Source organism: Anomalospiza imberbis, chromosome 1, assembly GCF_031753505.1.
Source record: "Anomalospiza imberbis isolate Cuckoo-Finch-1a 21T00152 chromosome 1, ASM3175350v1, whole genome shotgun sequence".
Lineage (NCBI taxonomy): Eukaryota > Metazoa > Chordata > Aves > Passeriformes > Viduidae > Anomalospiza > Anomalospiza imberbis.
Genome location: NC_089681.1, coordinates 94,732,993 through 94,757,707, shown reverse-complemented (window position 1 = coordinate 94,757,707; position 24,715 = coordinate 94,732,993). Strand labels below are relative to the sequence as shown.

Here is a 24,715-nt window from a genome sequence, read left to right as displayed (position 1 = left end):
CCTGTTATTTCAGATGCATGGATAGAAAATTAATGATTAAAAACAGGGAACAGAAGCCTGCCCACTTGTAGTAATGGCAAAAGATGGAAACTGACTTAAAACCAGAACCTTTTACAATCCTTTTATTGACATTTGCAATAAAAGTTTCAAAAATATGCTGTGAACTTCCTTAGTTGTTTATTAATGAACATTTTGAAAAACCAGATGAGGCATTCCAGGTTTTTTAAAGTGCCTTTCATTTTACAAATGCATTTATTTTACAAATGCATAAAAGTAGCACAACTTGTATGAAAAATATAAGAATACAGTCAACTACAAAACAATAGAGTATCACACACAGTCTGCAAGATTCTTTTTTTCTTCAAATTGTTTGTCTACTGCAAGTGAAAGGGCCTGAAGAAAAGTTGTCATTGTGACACTGGGGGACTGAAAATAAGAGAACATTTTGTTAGACACACCACAGCAAGAGGCAGACATAGTATTTTACATAAAAATCACAGTATTTAAAAGAGAAATATTTTATATTTATGTTACAAAAATTGCAAAATGCTATAAACCAAACTGCAAGTTTATTTAAAATCAGCTAGTACAGCAAAGTCAAAGTCAACCAGCATGAAATCTTCAGTCGCAATACTCTATATTTGCTTGGAAAAAGGTTTTTAACAATATATTATTTATAAAGTGGTAAAGGTTTGGGTTTTTTTTCAGCAAGAAATTATAAGAGCACCAATATTAATGTTCATTTATTTAATTAAAAGTAGAATGGTCTTGGGCAGATCAATCCCACCTGTCTTCTTCAATCCCATTCTAAATTAAGGACAGCACATAATTGTTTCAGTCTACAAAGCTGCAGAAACAAGTGCAATTTAGATTAAAAGGGAGGTTTGGACCAATCTTTTGCTTCAGGCAGTGTTCAGATGTCTTCCTGCCTGTCTTGAACTCAACCCAAAATATAATGAACAGAATAAACTAGCTTGAATATAATAAACTTACTTGAATATAAAGTGCATGTGCTAGGAAAGGAAGCTTTCTCAGGACCCGGCCACCAAGACCTTCACTTTTTCTATGGTAAAACAGAGACAAGTGCTGCTTAAATGCTAAATATCTACTCTTAAAAGAAGGCCTTTCCTTTTTCTGTGTTGCTCCATTAAGTTGCTCTAAAAGAACTTCAGATGACAATTCAACAGGTCACCTTCATCTCTTTTAGCAGGAGCAGGGAGTGAACAGACAAATTCTGCTTGTGGGAGGCTACACAGCATAGTACACAGCACCAGCACAGGCACAGCTGCCTGCCAATGCTTACATCAGGCCCTTCACATTGCTGTGCCAATCTCATGACTTTGGGGGAATGTCTACCACAGCATGGTATGGACACAACCACTTTTGAAGGACTAGGAAAAAAACTGGTTTGAATGCTGAACCTTATGGGTACTGCCTGTCTCCTTCTACCCACCATTTACACATTTTCCTTCACCTCACCCACTTCGTGTATGTTAGCATCTTCTCCAAGCACTGCTCGGTCTGCATAAAATGCAAACCTCTGTGCCTGGAAAAACTTACTCGCTTTTACTTCACTCCTCACTTGTTAAGACTGCATACTTCAGGAACAGAAAGAAAACACACTTCGCAGATTTTATGAGTGTTATTTTCTTCCATAGGTACCAGCACTTCAGAAAAAAAACATTGCTTGATATTGTGAATATAATTTTTATTGTTTCAAGAACTGTTATGTTGCAGTGAAAGACCATTTGATCTACCAGCATATTCAGCAAACCACAACATTATCTATTTACACTTTACTCCCTTCCCCCTTGTTTCTGTCCACTTATATCTTCCTGCTAAATACTGATCTTGCACATGGCAAGGCATTTCAAAACACTTTCTTAGCAGGACCTAAGGCACATGCTATTTCTGCTAAAGTGCATTACAATTCCCAACATCCACTGACACCTAAAGCTAATCCATCCAGCAACTTGTCAAGAGGATTTCAAATGGCAGAGCACAAACCAGAAGCAGTACTAGGCCAAGCCACATCTGAGACCAAGAAATGTTAGCAAATTGCAATTGCTTCCACTTTTTGTCACCTGAAGATTTTTGCACTATCCCAAGCAGAAAAAAGATTGAGTTGTTTCAGATCTCCAGCTGTTAGGAAATTTGGTTACTTTTACCATCATTCCATAATTCAGTATATATGTATGAAAAAAGTAAAATTTCAGAATCTTACCTTGAGATTTCTTTTAGTACAAGGCTTAACCTTGACACATTATTTTCTATGAAGCCAATCATCTCAAGCTCTCTGAGTGTCAGAAGCTGCTGTCGAGGATATATTATTTGACACTAGAAATGAGAGTAACACACTGTTGTATGAAAAATAAGTGCATTCAAAATTAAATTTTACAGTAAGAGTAGAAATAAAGAAAAGGAATGAAGTGTATGTATTTTTGTTACTTAGGAAGTATGATTAAAATGCAAAATTTACTAAAATATGACATTTTACAGTTTTGCTTTCAAATATTACCTTCATCAGTTCTTCCAGGCAAGAAAGATATATTCTAAATATTGCTGCAGTAGATGGAGGTCCAATGTATTGTTTTATGTCAGTCCTGTCTACAAAGGCCATGTCAATTTTCTCTGTAATATTTGAAGTAGTCAGGATAACTACATTGGGATACCTTCAAGACAAAACCAGATTTTTAGGTCACATGTAAAAGATTTATCTCCTTTTGTGACTGACAAATTGAGACCTTCCTTCCTATGATTTAAAAAATTTTATGCAATAAGCTGTCACATCATTCTTGTCAATCAGGAATTACATTAAATTATCTGAAGCTCTTGGCCAGGTATCACCAGACTATTTCAATGCACAGTATCTTTCCTTCAGCTGTTTCTCAGTTGTCCACAGTTCCTCTAATTCTATTTCAGAAGTGATATATGGTAACTACCTAGAACCTACTGGCATAGTTTCTGACACACACAAAAATGATTATTAAAAGAATTGTAAATTTGAACCTTTAATCAACATGTTTTACATTTCAATTTTGATGTCTGTTCTCCGATCAGACATCATGATGATCTGTCCTTTTTCTCTCCCTGTCTTTAGGGAAAGCATACTGTCCATAGATTTGATTGTCCACCCAGATATGTGTAAAATATTCTGCTGGATTACTCCTATTTCTTTTCAAGATTAGCATCATGAACAAAGAATAACTATTCATTAACTAATCTGGTTTAGTATTCCAAGCAGGAATTGAAATTTAGCAGGAATGGGAGTACTGAAAATGTCAATAACCTTTTGCTGTTGCAATAATATGCAAACAATACCTTTTAATCTGGTCTATTTGTGTCAGTACAGCATTGACCACACGAATAGCATCTGAAGGCTCTGTGCCTGCCTTGAAGGCACTGCGGGCTGCTGTGAGGCTTTCCACCTACAAAAACCCAAACCAATCAACCAAAACAACAACAACAAAATCACCAAACACCAAAAAAGCCAAAAAGATTGCACTTTTGGAGTCCTGGCAGCAAACAGGTAACCCATGCAATACACCTTCAGATTCCTGTGCCTACTATCTAAAACTTCTTCAAAATCTTTTGTTAGGTAGGAATTTCCAGGGAGGAAGAAAGGCATGTCAAGGAAGAAAAGTGTAGTAAGGGAAATTCCTTTTTAGACTGCAGAATGGAGGCTGATTTGCATTTTAAATTTTGGAGGTGGAGGAATGGGACATCACCAGAAAAATGAATAAGTTGAATTTAGAGTGAGCTTCCCCATAGGAACTCCAGTATGACAAAGCTAATAAGGTATTAGCTTGCTTTTCTAGGCAAGTTTGAAGAAAATCTAACAACAATGAACTGAACCATATTCACATTTTTTAGAGCAGTACAAAAATGTAAATAATATAAATCTGGACTACTTTGAAGTTTAAAACGATATTCCACTTGTAAACACACAGCAGCAAAGGAAATTCCACCAATAAAGGTTTCAATTCATTTTCAGCTGGAATTTTCCTGCTAAGTCACCCTATGTTCCTTCCAAACCTCTCAAATCTGCAGCAGTAAAGACTAAAGTTCACTCATCTGCACAATCATGTAGCTTATGAAATAGCATAAATGTGCTTTTATTGTTCTTTATGAATGAGCACTACCGCAGCTCCTTCCCATCAATTTCCTTTTTGCTATATTTAATGTACAACAATGTTATTGGAATCATACCTCATCAATCAGTACAAATACAAGAGCATCTCTGTCATCAACTAACTCTTGGATCTTCTGGAACATCTTGGTTACAAGCTTGCCACTCTAGAAAGACACCATATGCATATGTTAACTATTTCCTTACACACAACTTTCTAAGGCTTATCATATTTAAAGGTGTAAATGCCTGGGTTTTAAAACAACTTTCTAATAAAACTTCTCTTTAAGCATTCTCAAACTTATTAATTATTCTGAACAATCTCTGGTGCACATTTTTAGGAAACAAGCTAAACAGAATAATTACAGTTTAATTTCTAAAATATGTAGTTTATTTTATTAGGTACATCAATACATACCTCAGAAAACCATTTAGAGAAAAGGCTATGGCTGTTTATCTCAATTAACTGTCCATACCTATACCTAAAGTATGAAGAGAAAAAGAAGTATCAAATCCATTCTAAATAAAAATCAGAGATATCATTAACTTCTGTAAGTCTCATTCCTAACATTCTGACCCTGGAATTCTGTGAATTCATACTTTAAATTACTTACCTTTCAAAATATAACATGTTTTATTTGTATTATTTTTGTTGCTAGAACTTGTCACGTTGCTGAAAATGTCACTAGAATTCTTATATTAAGTTGCTATTAGAATTTCTTCATTAGAACAGGGTAAGTAACTCTTACCATAATAATTGCCTCATTCTTCTCTGTGTAAGATTTTCTTCAGTATAGCAAGAAGTGACAAAGTATCTCAACCACACATTATACAGCCTGTGATTTTCATATGTTCAGTTTGGGCTAGAGTCAGATCTTGCCAATAATTACACATTATTTATGCTACAACTTGTATTTTATATAGCTTTTTTTATATGTATATATATATATATATATATATATATATATATATATATATATATATTGGTAGGCTGCTGTGAACTTTTAGGCTATTTCTTATTATCTGCCTGATACATAAACTGACCTCTGCAGATTGTGGCATTCAGACAATCCAAGTATAAAAGAAATTAGTTTAAAAAATCACTACCTATTAAAACCAGGCTCTATCAAACATGAAGATACAAAAACAAAAATACTCCTTGATCCTTTGGCCTTTAATACTCATTGATGTACAAAGTGAGTAAAAACTACTGTACTGCCACTGGAATGTCTTTTACGCACCTGGGACAAATAATTACACATTTTACAAGGCCTTTAAATACCCTAATCAGTCTAGCAGATCAATTTTATTGCTAGCCTGGTGCACTACAAAAAAGAAGACACATTCACACTAAGCACAAGTTACTTGAAATTAAATATGAAATATACTTGGGCTAGTGAAAAAGAACAACTAAGTATAGTAAGCTAAAGTGAAAAATTTAAAAAAAAATCACCTGTATGACAGTCGAATTGTCAGCTTCTGAGCCAATGCTTTACAGAGAGAAGTCTTCCCAGTTCCAGGAGGGCCTGATTTGAAATCAGATCCATACATTACACAGAGTCTGCATTAGATTGTTAATGACATCTAACAGATTTTTAACCACTTTATTTCATTACAGCACTGACTGTAGAGTAAAATCACAGCAGATAATGATTGCGTACACCAGAGTATTTTGAGAAAATTGCTTCCTTGACTACAGTCCTAGAGCTAATGCTGGATTTTGTATGTATGCAAACACCATAAAGTTAAAACACTCAACAGCCAGAGAAGCAAAGAGTATCATGTCGGGGTCAAGCAGCCAAAGGGATGTTCTGGACTCCGACAGTATCATCCCTGCAGGGCTAATACTCATCAGTATTCTCTATAATCAGTGCTATGCTCAAATTTGTATCTTCCTGAAACACACTCTTTTAACATGGAAAACAGAAATGTATCATGATCAGTTTGATTAGTTGTCCACTCTCCCAGAAATTTCTTCCTTGGGGAAACCCAGATCATCTTTGGAATTATAATCTGGGACAAACCTTTGGATCTGACTTAATACCCCATGGAAGAGCCACAAAGACTTCCTCCAAAGAGGCAAGTACAAGCACAGTTACCAGAGTATGAGTCTGAAATAAAGTCTTTCAAACAAAAATATCTAACACAGAAGCTTCTAACAAAAGAAAAACATCTAAAATTGAAGCTTCTAAATTGACAGTTGTAACTTAAGTACAATCAAAAAATATTTCCACTATGATCTTTTATTTTTGAATACCAGTCTTGATGACAAAATCAATGCAAGATGCATTTTGCATGAAAATTGATTCAGTTGATGCTAATCTCATTTGTGGTATAACCTCCAAAGTAAGCTAGGACTGGCTGAAGATTTCAGCTTCACTAAAATAACAGTAACTAAACTAGCAAGAGTTGGCAGCAGAACACAGTGTCAACAACACAACACAGATTGCCTTCCCAGTTTCCCCAAGTTTTTATAAAGCTATAACTAACAAAATATTTAGTACTGAAATAGAATTTTAACTAATATATGCCTCCTAATATCTTCAGTATCTGCTTTATTTTTTGTTCATTATGTAAAAATGCAACAATATCACTTAAAATTAAGAAATCTACAGTTGTCACTGCACTGTAAACTTTAGAATTTAAATTCATGCAAAACACAGAATATATGAACATTGATTTGACTCTGACATTACATTTCATCCAAATTTGTATTATTGAGGTGCTGCTTTTGTATCTATCACCTCATTTCACTACACAGGACTGCAGTACAAGTCTTTCCAGAAGGAAAGTATAAAAAGATGGCCAATGAATCTACTTGATTTAAAACAGATCATTTTTACCATGCAGCAAAACAACTCTGTTCCATGATATCAGGTTGCTGTCAACATTTTTGTCAGAAAATAATAATGTTGTCGTCACATAATTGAGTAACTAAATGAAGAGAACAGATAGAAAGACACAAATTAGAGATATAACTGCAAATATAACCACAAATAGAATCAATTTCTAATGATGTCTATTGTGTACTCGTAAGAACAACAAAAAAAAAAGAGCCCATAGAACCCAAACATGCTCAGGCATTCCCATGGTTTAAAGAAGGAAGATTTATCACAATTTTACAGCAGTTCAAGTTTTAGCCATTAAAAGTAACCATTTATTTCTACCCTTACACACTTGTACTCAACAGTGATCAGCTTGCTGTTATTTAATACACAAGCAAGTCTAATTAAATAGTCTTGTAATTTCACAGATGACTTTGAAAGCTGTTCCATAAATTAGACAAATGTGGATGTATTAATTGATATTTACCTTATAAATTAAGAAGTACAATCACTAGAATGTTTTGCTTTTATGTATTTGGTTATAAAGACTTAAGTGAGACTCCTGTATCTATGGTATTACAAATAAGCTAACAAATTCATTATTTGTTTCTAAGAACTTGAGATAGAGCTGAATTGAACTATTTGTAGGTTTTATTTGCATCACAATCACTAGATTTCAGATTACAGTATTACTGTTCTACAAGCTCTGGCAGTTATCATCACAACCTCTGATGAACAGACAGGATCTTCAAGCCAGAAAATGACCCCATGGAAGTGTTTTGTCTCTTTCCAATGTCTTGCCAGCATTCAAGTGGCAGGGCACTCAGCTTTGGTCAAATCCTTGCGTAAGTATTTGCATGAACAGTAACAGTGCTTGCTGACATCACTGCCAAGCCCACTAACTGTTTAGCTGCTGCAAGAAGCAAAGTTAAACTCCCATTCCCTTCTGCCCAGCCTGCACCCATATCTCCATAGGATGCAGCAAACTTCAAACAGGCTTAATTTCAACTCTTACTTCTCCTCAAGCAATTGTAATTGTTATTCATTTCCAACTTACATTTGATTTTACTTCAGTGTCATAGATAAGACTTTCCCAAAGGCCATGGAACTCAGCTGCAAAAACAATATGTTATATACCTGTTTAGGATAAATCAGTCTGGAAACCTGTAACTCATCATTGCAGCACAAAACAGTTTTCAAATAACGCTCAACTAAAATGAAGAATTAAGAACACATATATGAAAGCAAGTAAAGCATCTGTGGGAAAAAAAAGTTATTTTTCTCAAAATGCAAACACCACTTTCTAACAGACAAATTCAGCAGTTTTTCAGCTTCTATTTCCTCCAATAACTGTGAGAAGAAATTAATGTTAATTTCTTAACATGAAATGAAAAATAGAATTCCTTCCATTCTCAGTAGAGGATGAACTTACATTTCACCAAGGGAGTAATGAAAACTTGTGGTAGAAGGAGGGCTCTAAGGCAAATTTTATCCATCTAGTTGAATAATACATAAAAAACTAAAGTTGTCATTTGAGTATCAATCATTCCTAGGTGTTGGCTTCTAACTTTCAGCAAAGAAAAGCAAAAAAGACTGAACAACTATAAACCACAAAATTGTGGCAATAAAGTCAGGGTATCAGATTTAATTCTTCCTGAAAACTAATGTAATGGATTGTTATTGGTTTGACGCTGGCGCAATGCCAGCGCCCTCATGAAAATGCACCTTCTTAAATAATTGCTGTGAGATGTGATCAGGAACAGAACAGAGCAGGCCCAAACTTAATAACAAAAGGAAAAAACCTTTATTCAACTACTACTACTATAAAAGACACACACACTAAATCTAGGATGAAGACCCTCTAAAACACTCCTCCTCTTCTTACTCAATTTTTAACAAAACTACAGTGAGACACCACCCAAAATTCCTGATCAAGTTGCCACCCTTCAGATAATCAATACTCAATCCCTCAAAGGAGAGAGAAGTCTCTCTAGCACCACAGACTCCCCAAGGAAACACAATTGCCACCCTTAAGTTTCCATGTCACAGTGCTCTCACCACCTTGCATGGACAGACTGCTCATAGGGCTCTTTTAAGGATGCTTTGCCATGGACTAAAAGAGATAACAGTTCAGCTTTTTATCTTGGGACTACAGTGCCTCCCCATTTTCCCCCCGGGGTCAAGGGTCTAAGAACAGAGATCATCTTCTTCCTGAAGACAGAGGGCATCACCATTCCCTCCTCAGCTTTTCTTTGTTCTTGCCATTCCTGTGCTGGTGGTTGCTGAAGCAGGTCTCTTTGGTTTACCACTGCATCCCCCTAAAATGCAGTCTCTATTGCAGGAAAATTTAGTTCAGCCTATGGCTAACAAGAAAAGTCCAGCTAAAAGCTACTCCATAATCTCTTCCCACTTAAAAAATTATTCTTCTAACATCTCAGGTCCCGGACTATCTCTCTTCTACTATAAATCAAGGAGGAGTAATATTTTACAAAGCCTTCATTTTCTAGGATAGGGTTAAAAGTTCAGACTCCCCGGCTGGCTGAAATCTCTGTTCAGAACTCCCCTACTGGGCATCTGCCCCCCCGTTTTCTCCTTCTCCTCTGCCAGCAAATTTCCAGGTGCCGTCAGGCTCTCCATCTCCTTCCCTTTGACTACTAACTTATTGAGAAAATTCACTTCCGTGTCAAACCATGACATTAAGCATTTCACAACATGGAAAGAGTAGGAAATGTTTCAAAATTACTGCCTCTCTGAGCTAAAGCTCACACCTGTGCTTTGCCTTTCAGGCAGAGAATCCAACTTCCCCAAGCACAAGACAGTAACAGGCAGATCTGGCTCTATCACAGAGGAAAGAATAATTTTTCCTCTCCAGAAGACAAGGACTAAATCTCTTTACTTTGTTTGTCTGTTTCATGTATAAGAGCAGTACTGTCATAGGGGCTGGAAGCCAGCATTGGGCTCTGGAAATGAATATTTAAAGTGATAAGCTTCTTGTGGATCTTCAAGTTAAATAAAACTTGGAATGCAACCACCAGTGTTAAAAACTTGCATGCTTCTGATTATGACTATATGTTTAGACCACAAGATCAATTATCTCCACACATCCACAAGTATTACAGAAATAAAGGATGTGTTTTGGAATCACCTGCAGCAGTTCAGTCAAAACCACAAAAGAAAAAAGTCCAAAATTATTTGTTCCATAAAGAAAAAAGTCCACACATATTTGTTCTATAGACAAACAATAAATACAAATAATACCTTTAATAGGTAACTATAAACATTTTTAGCCTCTGCAATATTTTCTTTATTGCTCTAGAGGTCCCAGAAATGCCACACAGGTACCTGCTGGTAGCACCCAGTGGTGAGCTGCAGTGATATCCTCATTCTCTTCTTCCAGGTTTTCAGAGGTTGGTCCTTCTTCATTCAGATGAAAAATATGAAGAGAAAGACTGCTTGTGCTCAGGTCAATAGGCTAGAAAGAACAGTAAAAGATTTGTTGCCTGTCATATTTCGCATTCAAAGATAGTTGAGCAAAAGAAAGTCACAGTTTTCAGCTGGCATTTATCTCTGAAGCCTACTATTTCTGTTTCAGACTTTACTAAATGGTAACAAAAAAATTTAACCACTTTTTCCTAGTTATACTAGTCAGCCTAACAAAAGATACTACATCACTTTATAGACCTTGTCTTGCTTCTGCCCTTAGGCTACCACCTAAGTAGTAGGTGTACATTCAAAGTAGTACATTCCAAGTAGTTCAGGGGCACATTCTTGACCAGGAATACCTGTCTTTCCTTCAGTTTTAGCTCTGTATCCACTATTGCCACAGACTGCACGTTGTTGTTAAGGAAAGGGTCGTCGAACTCTGTCCACTTGTAATCACCAAACACGATGTTGTGTCTGTTCAACAGCTTTAAGACACTCATCCTAATATCTTCTTTCTTGGCCACACTAACAAGAAAGAAACACCATTACTATATGGCATTGACATTTATAAAGAAATTTGGATTTGTGTTAGAATGCATCATTTCATATGTGAGGCCTTCATGGAAAACAGCTTCCATCTCACACACACCAAAAAACCCAACCAACCAACCAACAAACAAAACCCCCAATCTGAAAAAAACCCAACACAAAACAAACCCAAACCCACTCAATCCTCCTCCAACATTCTACAGGACAAAAGAACCTGTCAGATTCAGTCTGCCTGCAAAAGCAACAAGCTAGATAGTTGTTTTTAATTTGTGCATTAAAAGACATAATCCAAATAATACCATTTGCTCTGCTTGAGGACATATCAGGGGATACTGAATGAGACAGCTAGAAGACTTCAAGAATGGAAAGCAGTTATGCAATCTGTGTTTCAGTAAGACCCAGAAAGACTCAGAGCCAAGCTACAGAATGAATTTGGTAAGCTTAGCTTGGAAGCTCCATTATACTTTCAGGACAGCTGAAATGTCAGCATGGGGACACAATATAAGGAGAATTCAAAAAGAGACAAAAACTACAGGAAAATAAATACCATTTGAAGATTTAAGTTAATTTTGCAATTTCAATCATCTACAACCAGTGCAAATTCTCAGTTTTCTGTTAAGCCTGGCAAAAATAGCACAGTGGATATTTTACACCTTGATTTTTCTAACACCTTGGACATGCTCTCCCATATTCTCCAGATATCCAAAAACAGTAAGATAAGAACTGGATAAATGGACAAGGAGGGTTCTCCCCATCCTGACTGTCCAGCTCAGAGGGCTGTGATTAGTATAAAGATTAAGCAGCGTTGTCAGTAACTTGAGTGGGGAAAGGCAGTGTGGTGCTATTAGCATCGGGACTAGTGCTGTTTTTGCATCCTTGACAATGGGATGGGAAAGTACCTGCATCAAGTTTACGGATAACACCAAAGCAGGGAGAACTGTTAGCATTCTGGAGGGCAGGGCTGCTGTTCAGAGGGATCTCTGCAGGTTGGCAATATGGTTTGACTGGAAGCTTTTGACATTCAGCAAAGGTAAACATGAAATCTTAGCTCTCATACACTGCCCAGATAACAGAACAGATCAGAGGCCAACTGGATGACATACAGTTTTGCAGAAAAGGGCCTGTGGGTATTGGTGGACAAGCTGACAATATGTCAAGTGTGCCCTTGCTACAAATGAGGACAACCTTATTTGAGGCTGTGCTACCAAGACTGCATATGTTAGGCAAAGTAACTGTTTCCATCCACAGGCTTTGTAAGTCCACATCTGGAGTACTGTGAACAGTTGTGAGCACCAACACAAAAGAGACAAGGATAAACTGGGGCAAATCCAGAACGTGGCAAACAATTTCATTATGAGACTGGATGACATGACCCACAAGGTGAAACTGAGCAAAGTGTATTTGTTCAGTCTTAGGAAGAGACACAGGTGAGGAAAATCCCGGGAGAGTACAGAGAAGGCAGAACTGGGTCCTGCGAGCTCTTGGAGGTGCGTAGAAGGAGGCCGAGAGGAAACAGGCACAAGTGGCAGCAAGCAACGCTCTGATCAGAGACCTGCTCGACTTCTGGTGAACTTCCACATGGATCTGAATCCCGTCACACACGTTTGGGAGCGCTTGCTTCAAATCTCCAGCAGCGTCTTCCATCTTTTTCGCTCCTAGAGGAAAAGCGACACCAAAGAGAAGCGACTTCCAGCGACTGCTATACGCCCACAGCACGGACGGCCCTTCCCGGCTCCCCGGCCAGGTGCACACCGCCCCCCGCAAAGACCGGGTACGGGATCGGGAGCGGGACCAGGATCGGGATCGGCACTTCCCTCCCTGAGGAGATGGCGACGACAGGCTCGGGACGCGCCGCGAGCGCGTTCGCGCGTACGGACGGGCGGGCGGCTGCTCCCACCTCAGCGCTGGGGACAAGGAATCACCTCAGGCAGGTACGGCCTCAGGAGCGACGCGCCGGAGCGACGGGGATTGCGAGCGCGGGCGAGCCTGAGGCAGCAGGCACACACTGCGGCAGCCACTCTTTGTAAAGGACGCGCTGGGCGAGGCAGAGCCGGCCCCTCACCCGGATCTTCCTCCGCTGCGGGCGGGGGGGTCCGCCCGCCCAAGCGCTTCCGGCGGGGTTGGCTGCGGCTCCGCCATGGGGAAGAAGCACAAGAAGCATAAAGCCGAGAAGGCAGAATGGCGCTCGACCTCCGCCACCACCTACAGCGGTAAGGGCCGGAGGGGCCTCTTTGTACCCGGGACGCGCCCGCCCCTTCCCACAGCGCGGTTGTCGGCGGGGCCCGGCGTCCCTGCGTGGGTCGGGGGGCCTGGACAGAGACCGCGCTCCGAGTGCCGGAGCTGCCGGCGGTGGCCCGAGGAACTCGGGGCGGGCGGTGGGGTGTGAGCCGGAGCGTCTCCGTGCTTCCCACGCCCGCTCCTGAGGGGATCCGGCCGCTGCGGTGCTTGAATGATGCTTAATTTCAGCTTGCTCTGCAAGGACCTTGCGACGTTTTTAGGGGGGGCCGAAGAGTCGTTTTCTTACGTCTTGCAGGTTTGTGGAACATCACAACGTAGGACGTGCAGAACGACTGTTTGTTACCTTGGATTTGTTAGTCTTAGCTATTGTTTTTCTTTTCAAATGTGTTGTGTATATTTTTGATTTGCAGCGAATTCTTATAAACAGTAGTTCTAGAAGAAGCTTTGGAGCTGGGATTGTTTAGCCTGGAGAAAAGGAGGCTCAGGGGGGAACCTTGTCACTCTGCAGCTGCCTGGAAAGAGGGTGTAGCCAGCTGGGGGTCAGTCTCTTCTCCCAGGCAACCAGCGGCAGGACGAGAGGACGTGGCCTCAAGATGCGCTAGGGGAGCTTCAGGTTGGACATTGGGAAAGAATTTCTTTACAAAAAGGATGATTACGTATTAGAATACATACACGGGGGCTTAGGAAAAGATTGAATGTGACACTTAGTGCCATGGTCTAGTTGACATGTAATGTTTGGTCATAGATCGGGCTTGATCTCAGTGCTCTTTTCTGACCTAATTTAGACTGATTCTGTAATTGCTGTGTGCTGTTAGGTCCCTGTGCATTTATTAATTTTTTTTTTTTTTTTAATTTAGATTATGTGGACAAGCCTTTGGAAAAACCCTTAAAGCTGGTTCTTAAAGTTGGAGGCAGTGAAGTCACTGAGCTCTCTGGGTCAGGGCATGACTCTAGTTACTACGATGATAGATCAGATCATGAGCGAGAACGACATAAAGAAAAGAAGAAAAAAAAGAAGAAAAAGTCAGAGAAGGAAAAAGAAAAGCATCTAGATGATGAGGAAAGAAGAAAGAGAAAGGTAAGCTGTGGTTTTAGAATTCAGACACATCAGCCTTCATGATTGCTTATCAGGTCTAAAATCTGTTGCAGAACTTTGTTTACATCACTGTTACAACAAGCTTATTGCCTGGAGATAGCACTTCAGAAATGTAGAAAACCTTTGTGTGTGAGTTGGTGTACTTCTGCCATTTAAAGGACATACCTTTTGTGATGATTCTATGAACAAAGCTTCTTCTTACAACTTTTTGTTATCCTTATTTATTTGCCTTGAATGCATGCTTCTGTTTTTCAGTTGGATCTTTTGTATTTTAGCCTGGTCACAAACATGTTTTGCTACCATTTTAGGGAGAGTATTTTCAGCTTTTCAAATCCAGGCTGTGTTTACATTTTGGAGAAGTGCCAAGTTACTGGACATTGAAATTAATATGTTTATTCAAAACAGCTTCTGAACTGTTGAGTACTGTGGTACATAACATCTTTAGTTCTTGGAATAACCTGTGTTCTGGGCTTTGTCAATTTGTTAGTAGCAAGTAGGGTGGTCATCTTAGTTGTCTGTGTTGAACATTGGGGAGTTTGATTAAAATCAGCAGTGAGGCATTCACAGCACAGTTACTTGTACAATTCAATTTTAAGAGTATTTATTTTGTGTAATAATGGTTCTCTGACCTTTCTGCTTTTTTAATTATTTCCTGTCATGTAGTTTTACTATTCTTGTGTGACAGTTTTTTGGTGCTACTTTGTGTGTGTTTGTTGCTAACATCTAACAGTTCCAAGTAATGCAAGCCTAAAAAAAAATCATCTGGAAGTGACAGATCTCATAGGATCATTCAGAAGCTCTTGAGTACAGCACAGACAGTGCACAATTTTCTTAGTACAGATGTTTCAGGCTGGGACTTGAAATGTAGCAAAACCAGCTGTCTTTCATACAAGATTTTGAAGTATCAGTTGCCTTTACTGATTTGTGGGGTGGGGGTTGTTTGGATTTTTTTTTTCCCCAGAACTACATGATTAATACATTCAAAATAAGCTAATGGATAGTTAAGTAATAAAACTGTAGGCTAAGGAAGGTTAATGAAAGTGTGCTTTTCTGTTAAAATATGGATAATGATTGTGGGATTTCAGGAATGACTTAGGTGTGCCTTTGCTTTGAAACTCAGGAAGAGATCGTTAATTGCTGCCATTGTTCCTTATGGTTCTTTTGTTGGCTGAGTTGTCACATACTTTACTCATTTCTGTTTAATGTGACAAACAACAAAAATACATTGCTGAGAGTAGAGCCACAGAGATTCATCTGTACTCAATAGCAAATTAACTTTCTTTGCTGTCTGGTGTAGGTTATTGTGCAGTTTTACATATAAATAGCTTCAGAATTCGTCTTTTCAATAAACATGCAGGAATGATAGAACAATCATGAATGACAGAACTGTATCAAATACAAAGCAGCAAAAGATCAACAGTTTTAATTGGAGAAGAAAATTGAAAAAGTGATAGTGAAAATGTATGCAGTATTGTTTAAACTGTATTGTAATTGGATATTGAATGAGTATTCCAAATTAAAAACATCACTGTTTCTTACCTTTTGATGTGTGGAATTGCACCGTCCAAGTACATCCCTTTAAAATATGTCTTCTCTCTGCTGTCCTAGGAAGAGAAAAAGAGGAAAAGGGAGAAGGAACAGTGTGATACTGAAGGAGAAACTGATGACTTTGATCCTGGGAAAAAGGTGGAGGTTGAACCTCCTCCAGATCGTCCTGTCAGAGCATGCAGAACTCAGCCAGGTGAAGAGTGTGAAAGATTAAATTATTTTGATTCTTTTTAAAAGCACACAAAACAAAGCTTTTGTCAAAGGTAAAATTTTAATGAAGACTTACTGAAATATATGGACTTTACTTTTTCCAACATCCAGAACTGTCTGCTATCTGAAAAGTCAATATTCTTCTTGGTGCTTCCGTGTTTTAGTAGGTTTGTTTTCAGGTGAATGACATTGCCAAGGACATCTGTCTCTGGCCTCTGTTTCTTGGCAAGATAAACCTCATTATAAAAGTATTATTTCACATACTGCTCCTCTAATTCCTTCTCCTTAGCATTTATACCATAGTGATCAGGATGTCTGAAACTAGGTTTCATTTAGTTCAAGGGAAAACACTCTTGTGGAGACTTCTTACATATTGTTATAATCTTTTTTTGTTTTCTAACCTATGTGGAGTTTTAGTATCTCTGCTCTCATGGAAAGGAAGTTGTGATAGTGTATCTCCAAAGACTGTAGACACCATATACCACCCCTGTTTTTCATTTACAAATCTTCTTTAATTCTTATCGCCAACCAAAATATTTGTCAGCTGTGTGTGGCAACTTCTGCATGTTTAATCCTTTTAGATTTTGCCTTGCTTTTTCTACCTGTAGCGATTGCTTGATAATTAAAACTTAGCATTACGCAGTGGAAACCTTTATTTGAGAAAATTTTCAATTACATCAAGATCTCAGTTATACATAAGCCTGAAAATGGGACCTAGTAGCAAAAAAATTGTGCCTTTAGGAATATTGTGAGTCTTGTCTTTGGAATACTGCCCTTTGACTAGTCAGGTAATCCCAAGGAATTTTATAATTGAGACCACACATTAAATTGAGGAACAGTGGCCATCAGCTGTCAAGGTAACTGAAATTTTCAGGTCAGAATTTTATGTCTCTTGAGTAGTCAGGAGCCTTAAAAACTGACAAGATAAAAAATATTTCCATTACTATTCTCTTTTCATCTGGTTGTAAAATGGTATTGGAAAGCATATAAATTACCTGATCCATTCTGTTTAAGAAAGGAAACGTCTTTCCTCTATCATGGAGAGCTGGATTTTCAAGTCTTGATGATTCATTAATGTTTCAAACATCACTTAAAGCCAGTCTTTCTGAAGTAACAGGTAATTAACACATAGTGTTTCTTGTGTGATCTGTACAGGAAGTGAAACTGTAATCATTTCCTCTCTTGCATCTGTTTGTCACTCTGTGATTGAAAGGTTTAGAGAATTGCATGAGGTTTATGGTGAAGAAACCATGAAAATTGCACAGCGAACGTGTTGTAAGAATATGGATTTCCCAACTGCAGTATTTGAGCAACCAAGTTTCACTTTTTCTGCAAAAATATATTACGTAATTATTTTAATCTTATTAATGCATATTCTTAGAGCTGCTAAACTTAGCACTACATCTGACTTAATGGGTACTAGGTTTTAATGTGATAAAAAAAGCTCAGAAAATAAAGGAAGAAGAAATAGGTAGTGTGCTTCTGCTTTGAAATCCATGTTCATACATTCAGCTTCAGATCAGTACAAGCTGTACTTGTAGTAAGATTTTCACTCTGCTACTTATATTTTTAAATAAAAAAATATACGCATATGTGGTTTCATTGCACTTATCTGGGTTTTCATTTCAAAATGCAGCTGAAAATGAGAGCACACCAATCCAGCAATTACTGGAACACTTCCTTCGCCAGCTTCAAAGGTAGTAAATGTTTTTGTATCTTCAGCTGTGTTGGCCATGCCTGATGCATATTTATATGTGTTACCTGGCAACTTCTTATCCTTGTATTCTGTTTGAAAGTAGTGCCTGGCGACTGACTTGTGAGATATTTGTTAACCTTTGTAACCATGTCAGATCTGGTTGTTTTTAAAGATAAGTTGAGGGTAATTATTACCAAGTTTGCAATTCTAGCATTGGGCAGGAAAATAAGTGTTTTGGGCAGATTATACATTGCCATTATAAATTTATTAAATATTAATGACTTAGTTTAGGGATTAAAAGCCAGTTATAACTCTACAATACTTTAGAAGATTGAACTGTTTCAGTTAAATTTTGTTTTATTCAGTGTCCACTGTCAGATACAAAACAAATTTAGACCTGGTTGGAGGACCTTATGAACAAGAAGAATTGAGCTTTTTTCTTCAATGAAGCCAAAAGACCAAGTTGGAGTGTAGAGACACTGAAAACATACAAGAATTAATTAAGAAATACAAGAACTAGCTTGAATTGATAATTTGATCATTGAATTGATTTGAAAGATATTTTAATGAAACTTTTCAAGAATTTCTTTTTGAAATAAGTCTACATATGTGAAATCACAATGCTCCCCTTTATGAGGAAATTTTTCAAACATGCATTTGTTTTATGAGAATGTTTTTTGTGGTTTTTGTTTTTTTAGTAGTACTGTTGTGTTATTAATGTGATGCAAAAGCAAGAATCATTTTGTTTGCTGCTGTAAATCTAAATGTATTGTTTTTATTTTTAGGAAAGATCCTCATGGGTTTTTTGCTTTTCCAGTCACGGATGCCATTGCTCCTGGATATTCCATGATAATAAAACACCCTATGGATTTTGGCACGATGAAGGAAAAAATTGCAGCAAATGAATACAAGTCAGTCACTGAATTCAAGGTGAATTAATAAAGATTTAGCTATTTCACAACTAGTAAGAAACTAAAGATTCTTTTTATCTGTAGAAGTCTTTGTTACATTAATTAATGCTCATTTTTTCCAGAACTGAGCACTTTTGTATATTTAGTGTGTTACAAATAATCTGTCAGATTCTACTACAATCTTCTATAAATTACTATGGAAACCAAGAGCATCTTCTAAAGTTCTGTGGAATTTATGCTGCTAAACTTCAACAGGAGGAAGACTATCACAAAGACTTAAGCCACTGAGCTCTTTTTTTTTGTCATTTTTTTAATCTAGACCTTGTTAGATTGATTTAAATGTCATTTGGACCTGTCTGCAAGAAACCTGTGGATATACTGAAGCGTCTTGTATATGAGTAAATAACAGCTACATATTTTTTATCTTTAATTATTCTGGTTTTCGCATAACTTCATTTGAAATTGTCTTCTGGCAGAAACTTACTTGGCAAGTTTATTTGCAGCTTAACTTGGTTATTAATTGTATTGTTATTGCTATAATAATTCATTAGATACATCATGGTTTTACAGACAGTGCAGTAAGAAATGTTTTCATAGTATTGCTAGCTCCTGAAGGAGAGGAGTTTTCCTTAACTGATTTGTGAAGGTCATGAATTATTAGCAGCGTTTGGAATTGCTTTTTCCTAGACTGATGTTGATATGATGGTAGCCTCAGCAGGAGAGCATTGGTTTGTTTCTCAGGGTTAATCTCTTTTTCTGAAAGTACAGCAAGTTGAGCAAAGAATGGTTTACATTTCTTACAGATGCTTTGACAAAGATTATTATTCTGTTTTGTTAAATATGCTATAGAGATTTATAGGAAATAGTGAGAAAGGATTCATGATAGCATTGCCATCAGCAATGCCTTCATGTCTCTAAATTCTGTGTTGCTGGATTGTGTTATTCAACAGCTTAAAAGGGAAGTTTGGGTGGGAGCTCTGTGACTGTTAAGTTGTAGGCAAGGTTGCCGTATTGAAACTAGTGGGATAGAAACCTAAAAAAACCCTAAATTGCAGTATTTTTTAGTATTTTTTTCCTTAAGGATTTAGCTTCTGCTAGTAGTTGGAGGAGTGATAAAAGTTTCCTTAGAGTCTGCCCATATTAGAGCAAAAAAGGAATTGGACTTCCTTTATAGATACATGAAGGTACCTAATTACACAGAACTATAAGCCATAACCTTAATTGAGAAATGAAGTTTGTAGGTTTTTAACTTCTCAAACAAAGTCTGCTCAAAAGGTTACCTAACTCGCTGAGACTAGTCACAAAACAATAAATAATCTGTCTAAGAGTATAGTCTGAAAGCACTCTGTCCTGCATTTAAAAGAGGGGCAATTGATGCAGAACACTCATTTTGCTTCAGAAAAAAAAGGGTCTGCTTCAAAGTTGGGCAAGCAAAAGACTGGCTGTTTCCGCAGCACTTGAATTTGCACGTCCATGTCACCTTCTCAATTTCTTTGTGATGGTCTTGGTTATTGGAGGCAGAGGGCTTATAATGCTGTAAAAAGTTACCTTGGTAGCTCAGTACAGTATTTGGTCCACTTGGTTAAGGAGAAGATGCTACGTTTGGCATTCAGGAAAGAGTGTTTTTTATAACCAAAAGCCAGTTCCAAAGGAAACTGAGCATCTTGGAGAGGTAGAAGAGGCTCAAACCTTTGCAATTCTGCTTTTGGCTTGTGTTCACGAGCCTACTGCTAGAATATTACTGTGCTCTTCAAAGAGCTGCCAAGATGAAGTGGTATCTTCCAGTCAGTTAACAAAGGACCTGAAATGTTTACAGTTCTTTTGTTTTGTATTTTACAGGCAGATTTTAAACTGATGTGCGATAATGCAATGACTTACAACAGACCGGATACTGTTTACTACAAGCTAGCCAAGAAGATACTGCACACAGGCTTTAAGATGATGAGCAAAGTAAGAGACCTATTAAAAACAAAAAGCAGAAACTTTGGGAGTTTTTATGTTACCATACTTAAATGGAACAAAGTAACAATGGTGAATGTTGTTTCATCCATCTGTGATGAATTGCAGCAGTGCCCGTTAGTGTTGCTATATTTAAGGGCTTGACAGCATTTTTGTTATAACCCAGTAACTTTTTACTTATTTCTCAACCTTGCCTGCACTACTGAAGTCTGTGAGAGCTTCTTTCAGTGGAAGCAGTTCAAATCCACATATATTGAACTCTACCGTAAAATCCTGCTTCTGGCTGAAACTTTGGAAACAAGATCTCATTTAAGTTTTATTTCTGTGTAAACAAAAAAGTGGTACCTTTTTGAAGGTGTTGGGTGTTGAGGAGTTTTCAGAGGTATCACAACTTTTTACTCAGGTACAGTTGTTGGCTTGTCAAATGAAGGTTTTTTTGTGAGCTGCTCTGTGTGCACATATGTGTGTGCATGTGTTACAGTGACGGTAAGTTTTGTGTAAAGTAGTTGTTTTTGCATATGCAGTTTGTTTGTTTGTTTGTTTGTCTCTTGATAGTTGGGCTGCAGAAATTCTGATGCCATGCTACCATGACCAAATCATGTTGCATCACCATTGGAAATGAGACATTAAGAACAAAATAAGGCCATGGCTATTCCCATCCCATCCCATCCCATCCCATTATCATAGCATCTTGGCTATGAGGGAAAGGTTAAGTCCCTGCTGCTCTGTCCTTTCTGATTCTAGGAACGGCTGTTAGCTTTGAAGCGCAGCATGTCGTTTATGCAGGACATGGATTTTTCTCAGCAGGCAGCTCTTTTGGGCGATGAAGACACAGCAGTTGAAGAACCTGTTCCTGAAGTTGTTCCTGTACAAGCAGAGACTACCAAGAAATCCAAAAAGCAAAATAAAGAAGTTATTAGGTAAAGGTTTTAATGGGCATGTTTACTGGCTTGTTGTAGCTTTTGTAGTATTACATAGCAGCAAAGAACTGAGAAAAAAACTCAGCATTTTTCCTTGAGGTCCATAGGATAAATGGGCAATTTTATTGTATTTTATTTGTTTGTTTATAGAACATGTTTGTTTATAGAACATGTTTAATAACCCAGTGATTCCTAATTTGAAGCAAACAATTCAAAAGATGACTGCATATTCTTTCAAACACTTAAAATTAATATCTATATAGATATTTTCATTCTTCTTTATATCTGTATTAAATAATGAGTGGTTTCTTCTCATGATGGTTTAAAATGTTATTTTATTTTGGATATAGCTACAGATACCTTTTGCATTTTGTCCCTTTTTTTCCTTTCCTAAAGCAGTCTCATCAAAATGTAAGAGGTTCTTCCCAGGAGGGCAAAGTGGCCCCAGATCAGTGGGTGATTTTATTTAACTTTAACCTTGTCTGACAGGTTATGAAAGTACAGGAAATTATTTCTGGAGCAGATGATAACATCTCCCCAGTGGAATCTTATTAAGCTCCTTGGTAAAATACATTGGTAGTGCAATAGTAATACTCCAGCTAATAGGTAGCCCCATGTACCAAATTCATATTTTTATAGCTAAAATCTAATGTTAATAAAATTTTTTTAAAATCTGAATTTAGGCAATTTATTTTATGAGATTTTAGCAGAAACCATGATCTACAAGCAACTTATATTATTCAGTGTTCTTGCATAGGCATCCAAAGATAGATTGAATTTAAATTATAAAACATATCAGCTGGAATTTTATGGGAAAAAATATTGCAACAGAGCATCACTAGCCATGTTGTAAATAATATGATCACGTAGATATGTTTTGCAGTTTTCTTTTTAAATCTTCAAAGTAAAAAAAAGTGAAATATATTTTGTTTCAGTTTTTTTTTTAAAGTGAACTTTAGTGTGCTCATCAGCCACTTTTGATTTTTTACACTTTCAGCATTTTTGTAATCCTTAGTGCTTATGGAAGAAGTAGTATTCTGATTTAGGGTTTTTTCTGGAAATAGAAGTCTGCAACATATATCTGCAAAAATAATTTTAAACAGTAATTATCTGTGGTGGAAGCTATTCTAATGATAACATACAAAAACTAATTTGTTGCTGTATCATAGAGAATTAAGTAAGGTTTATTTGTTCTTTGTTTAATGGATTGTGGATGGAAATCAACTGAAAGCACCTTTTGTAAACAACTCTTGAGGGGGAGGTGCTTTAGTTTTTGATTGTTTCTGTTTTTTTAGAAGACACAATAATTTGGTTTGTGTGGTGTCCAGCATTAATTCTTGCATAAACTCTGCCACAGGAGTAACTTTGTTCTTTGTCACAGAGGAAGAAATTGAGACGGCCAAACCATACAGCATGGCTCTGTCTTTATTGTCTACCTTAATGTACAGATCAGACAGTTAAAAACTGTGACCTTTAATTTTGTCCTGGTAACAGTTTATCAGCAATCAGTTGTAATATAAATCTACTTTCCTGTTCTTCTCAATATTTATGTAACTTTATTAGTTGAAATTAATTTGGTTTTTTCTAAGTAACGTGAACTTTTACATACATGTAATTTTGCATCTGTAGGATTGATACTGTATTTTTTAATGAACAATAAGACCCTTAGAGGGTCTTAATCTAACCTAATAGCAGTTATTTTTGCCTTCATATTTCATGGTTACAGAGGAGTTGAAGTCAATGTTTGCGAAGTGTTAAAGTAGCTTAGACCTCTATATAAAGGAGTAAGTGAGTTGATCACTTGAACTTCCTAATATTTAAATAGTTTTTTAAAATTTTGTTTAGGATGTTGCAATCTTCTTAACATTCTCTCAAAATTCTTGTCCTTTAAGTATTCTGTAGTGTGTAACAGAAAATGCCAGTTGTTGTGGAGTTTCCTGCTGTGTACACCCTTTCTTAAATTTTCAATGAAACAAAATAGTATAACACGTTTGTCTCATAATAGTATGATCCTGTGATCTTTTTATTGTCTTTAATAGCAAAACTTACTTGTGTATTGGATCTGAATCTCTATACAGAGAGAAATTCTTAGCTAAGCAAATGGAAGAAGATAACCCACGAGAGAGAAATGGATTTGGTGTGAGGAGATGCTCTACCCAGTACCTAAGGTGTTTGGCCCTAGTGTCTAATGTCCATATAATGCCCTGAAATACTTTGATGTACAGCATTTATTTTATATATAAAATATAATGAAGACTTCCATATTATATGATATCTTCACGCTTCTCTTTATGTTACTATCTTTTTTTGATTTTATGTGATAGCTATGTCCTGTTCCATCCTTGGGTATGCTTATTTGCTACGATTCTATTGGTTTGGAGCTTTAATGAAAAGGGATCTACTGAAAGATAAATGTTAAATTCTGTAATTTCAACTACAAGCAGTTGTGGGATTGATACAGATTAGGAATATTAATTGCCAATACTAAAACCATAGGAATTAAAGGACTCCCTTTTAGACTGGGAGTTGTGTCCTACTTCTGCAAGCAGCTATATGTCATAATCATCATAAATGCAGCCTGTTGGGTTTTTTCCCTGATAAGCAACAGTTTCTGTCTCTCATTACATAATTTCTTTTCTGCATCTTCCTGTTTGTAATTTTTGAAAATAGCATATATGTGCATGTGGGAGACTAAGGATGCATACAGCATTCACCTTGTATTAATGCCAGTTTTGCTCCCAATATGTTTCATACTTAATTTTATACTTCATTTTCATCAGGATACAGAAACAATTAAATTTTTGAAGTTAGTAGTTTGGTAGTTCACAGCTTCTGCTGCAAAACTTCATAATATGATTATAATGATTATATAATTATAATCATTATAATTCCACTTAAATGCTGAAGTAGACTGACACTGGGAGAAGAGTGGGACTGATTGTTCTATTAAGCAAAGCCAGAATTCAGTTCTTTGATTTGTTTTAGCTTTTAATTGCTACAGCTCCTCTTCTTCTCTTTTTTAGCTGCATTTTTGAACCTGAGGGGAATGCATGCAGCCTGACCGACAGCACTGCTGAAGAACATGTCCTGGCACTAGTGGAACATGCAGCAGATGAAGCTCGGGATAGGATCAATCGATATCTACCCAACAGCAAGGTCTGCTGCACATGGCACTTCAGTTTGTGCCTGACTATTGAATGCTTTGTTTCAT

At 37.1% G+C, this 24,715-nt stretch overlaps 2 protein-coding genes across 14 annotated transcripts in view; one reads left to right on the top strand and one right to left on the bottom strand.

Moving 5' to 3' along the window:
* Nucleotides 1-247: 247 nt before the first annotated feature.
* On the bottom strand, nucleotides 248-17,037 carry TRIP13 (thyroid hormone receptor interactor 13). Of its 5 annotated transcripts, none has more exons than XM_068200479.1 (14): nucleotides 16,114-16,262; nucleotides 15,800-15,864; nucleotides 10,737-10,902; nucleotides 10,297-10,426; nucleotides 8,012-8,067; nucleotides 6,973-7,063; nucleotides 5,583-5,655; nucleotides 4,548-4,611; nucleotides 4,210-4,296; nucleotides 3,322-3,428; nucleotides 2,519-2,672; nucleotides 2,225-2,337; nucleotides 994-1,063; nucleotides 248-426 (listed from the first exon to the last, which is right to left on the bottom strand). In XM_068200479.1, the coding sequence occupies exons 1-14, from the start codon at nucleotides 16,123-16,125 to the stop codon at nucleotides 331-333; spliced, it is 1,284 nt and encodes a 427-aa protein (XP_068056580.1). In that variant the 5' UTR covers nucleotides 16,126-16,262; the 3' UTR covers nucleotides 248-330. The 5 variants fall into 5 exon arrangements, with proteins under 5 accessions (XP_068056580.1, XP_068056570.1, XP_068056551.1 ...); XM_068200469.1 differs by lacking the exon at nucleotides 16,114-16,262 and adding an exon at nucleotides 17,014-17,037 and having other exon boundaries at nucleotides 250-426; XM_068200450.1 differs by lacking the exon at nucleotides 16,114-16,262 and adding an exon at nucleotides 12,479-12,581 and having other exon boundaries at nucleotides 251-426; nucleotides 15,800-15,928.
* The window catches only part of BRD9 (bromodomain containing 9), a 24,507-nt gene continuing 12,708 nt past the window's right edge, over nucleotides 12,917-24,715 (top strand). The window contains exons 1-9 of one of the 9 annotated variants that reach the window (XM_068200406.1): nucleotides 12,917-13,136; nucleotides 14,022-14,242; nucleotides 15,869-16,001; nucleotides 17,655-17,715; nucleotides 18,500-18,644; nucleotides 20,465-20,575; nucleotides 21,392-21,504; nucleotides 23,583-23,672; nucleotides 24,528-24,660. In XM_068200406.1, the coding sequence (XP_068056507.1) occupies nucleotides 13,064-13,136; nucleotides 14,022-14,242; nucleotides 15,869-16,001; nucleotides 17,655-17,715; nucleotides 18,500-18,644; nucleotides 20,465-20,575; nucleotides 21,392-21,504; nucleotides 23,583-23,672; nucleotides 24,528-24,660 (1,080 nt within the window). In that variant the 5' untranslated portion in view covers nucleotides 12,917-13,063. Of the gene's footprint in view, nucleotides 13,137-14,021; nucleotides 14,243-15,868; nucleotides 16,002-17,654; nucleotides 17,716-18,499; nucleotides 18,645-20,464; nucleotides 20,576-21,328; nucleotides 21,505-23,543; nucleotides 23,673-24,527; nucleotides 24,661-24,715 lie in introns of all 9 variants that reach the window. The other 8 variants (XM_068200388.1, XM_068200397.1, XM_068200384.1 and 5 more) reach the window with 8 other exon arrangements.

What these genes read in the sequence shown, in the direction of transcription:
- TRIP13 (XM_068200450.1), bottom strand. Translation starts at nt 12,570, where the DNA reads ATGGAAGACGCTGCTGGAGATTTGAAGCAAGCGCTCCCAAACGTGTGT. An exon ending in TAAAACTGAAGGAAAGACAG is followed by an intron (nt 10,427 to 10,736) that starts GTATTCCTGGTC and finishes TGTTCTTTCTAG; the next exon opens with CCTATTGACCTGAGCACAAG. An exon ending in TATTTGTACTGATTGATGAG is followed by an intron (nt 3,429 to 4,209) that starts GTATGATTCCAA and finishes GGGTTTTTGTAG; the next exon opens with GTGGAAAGCCTCACAGCAGC.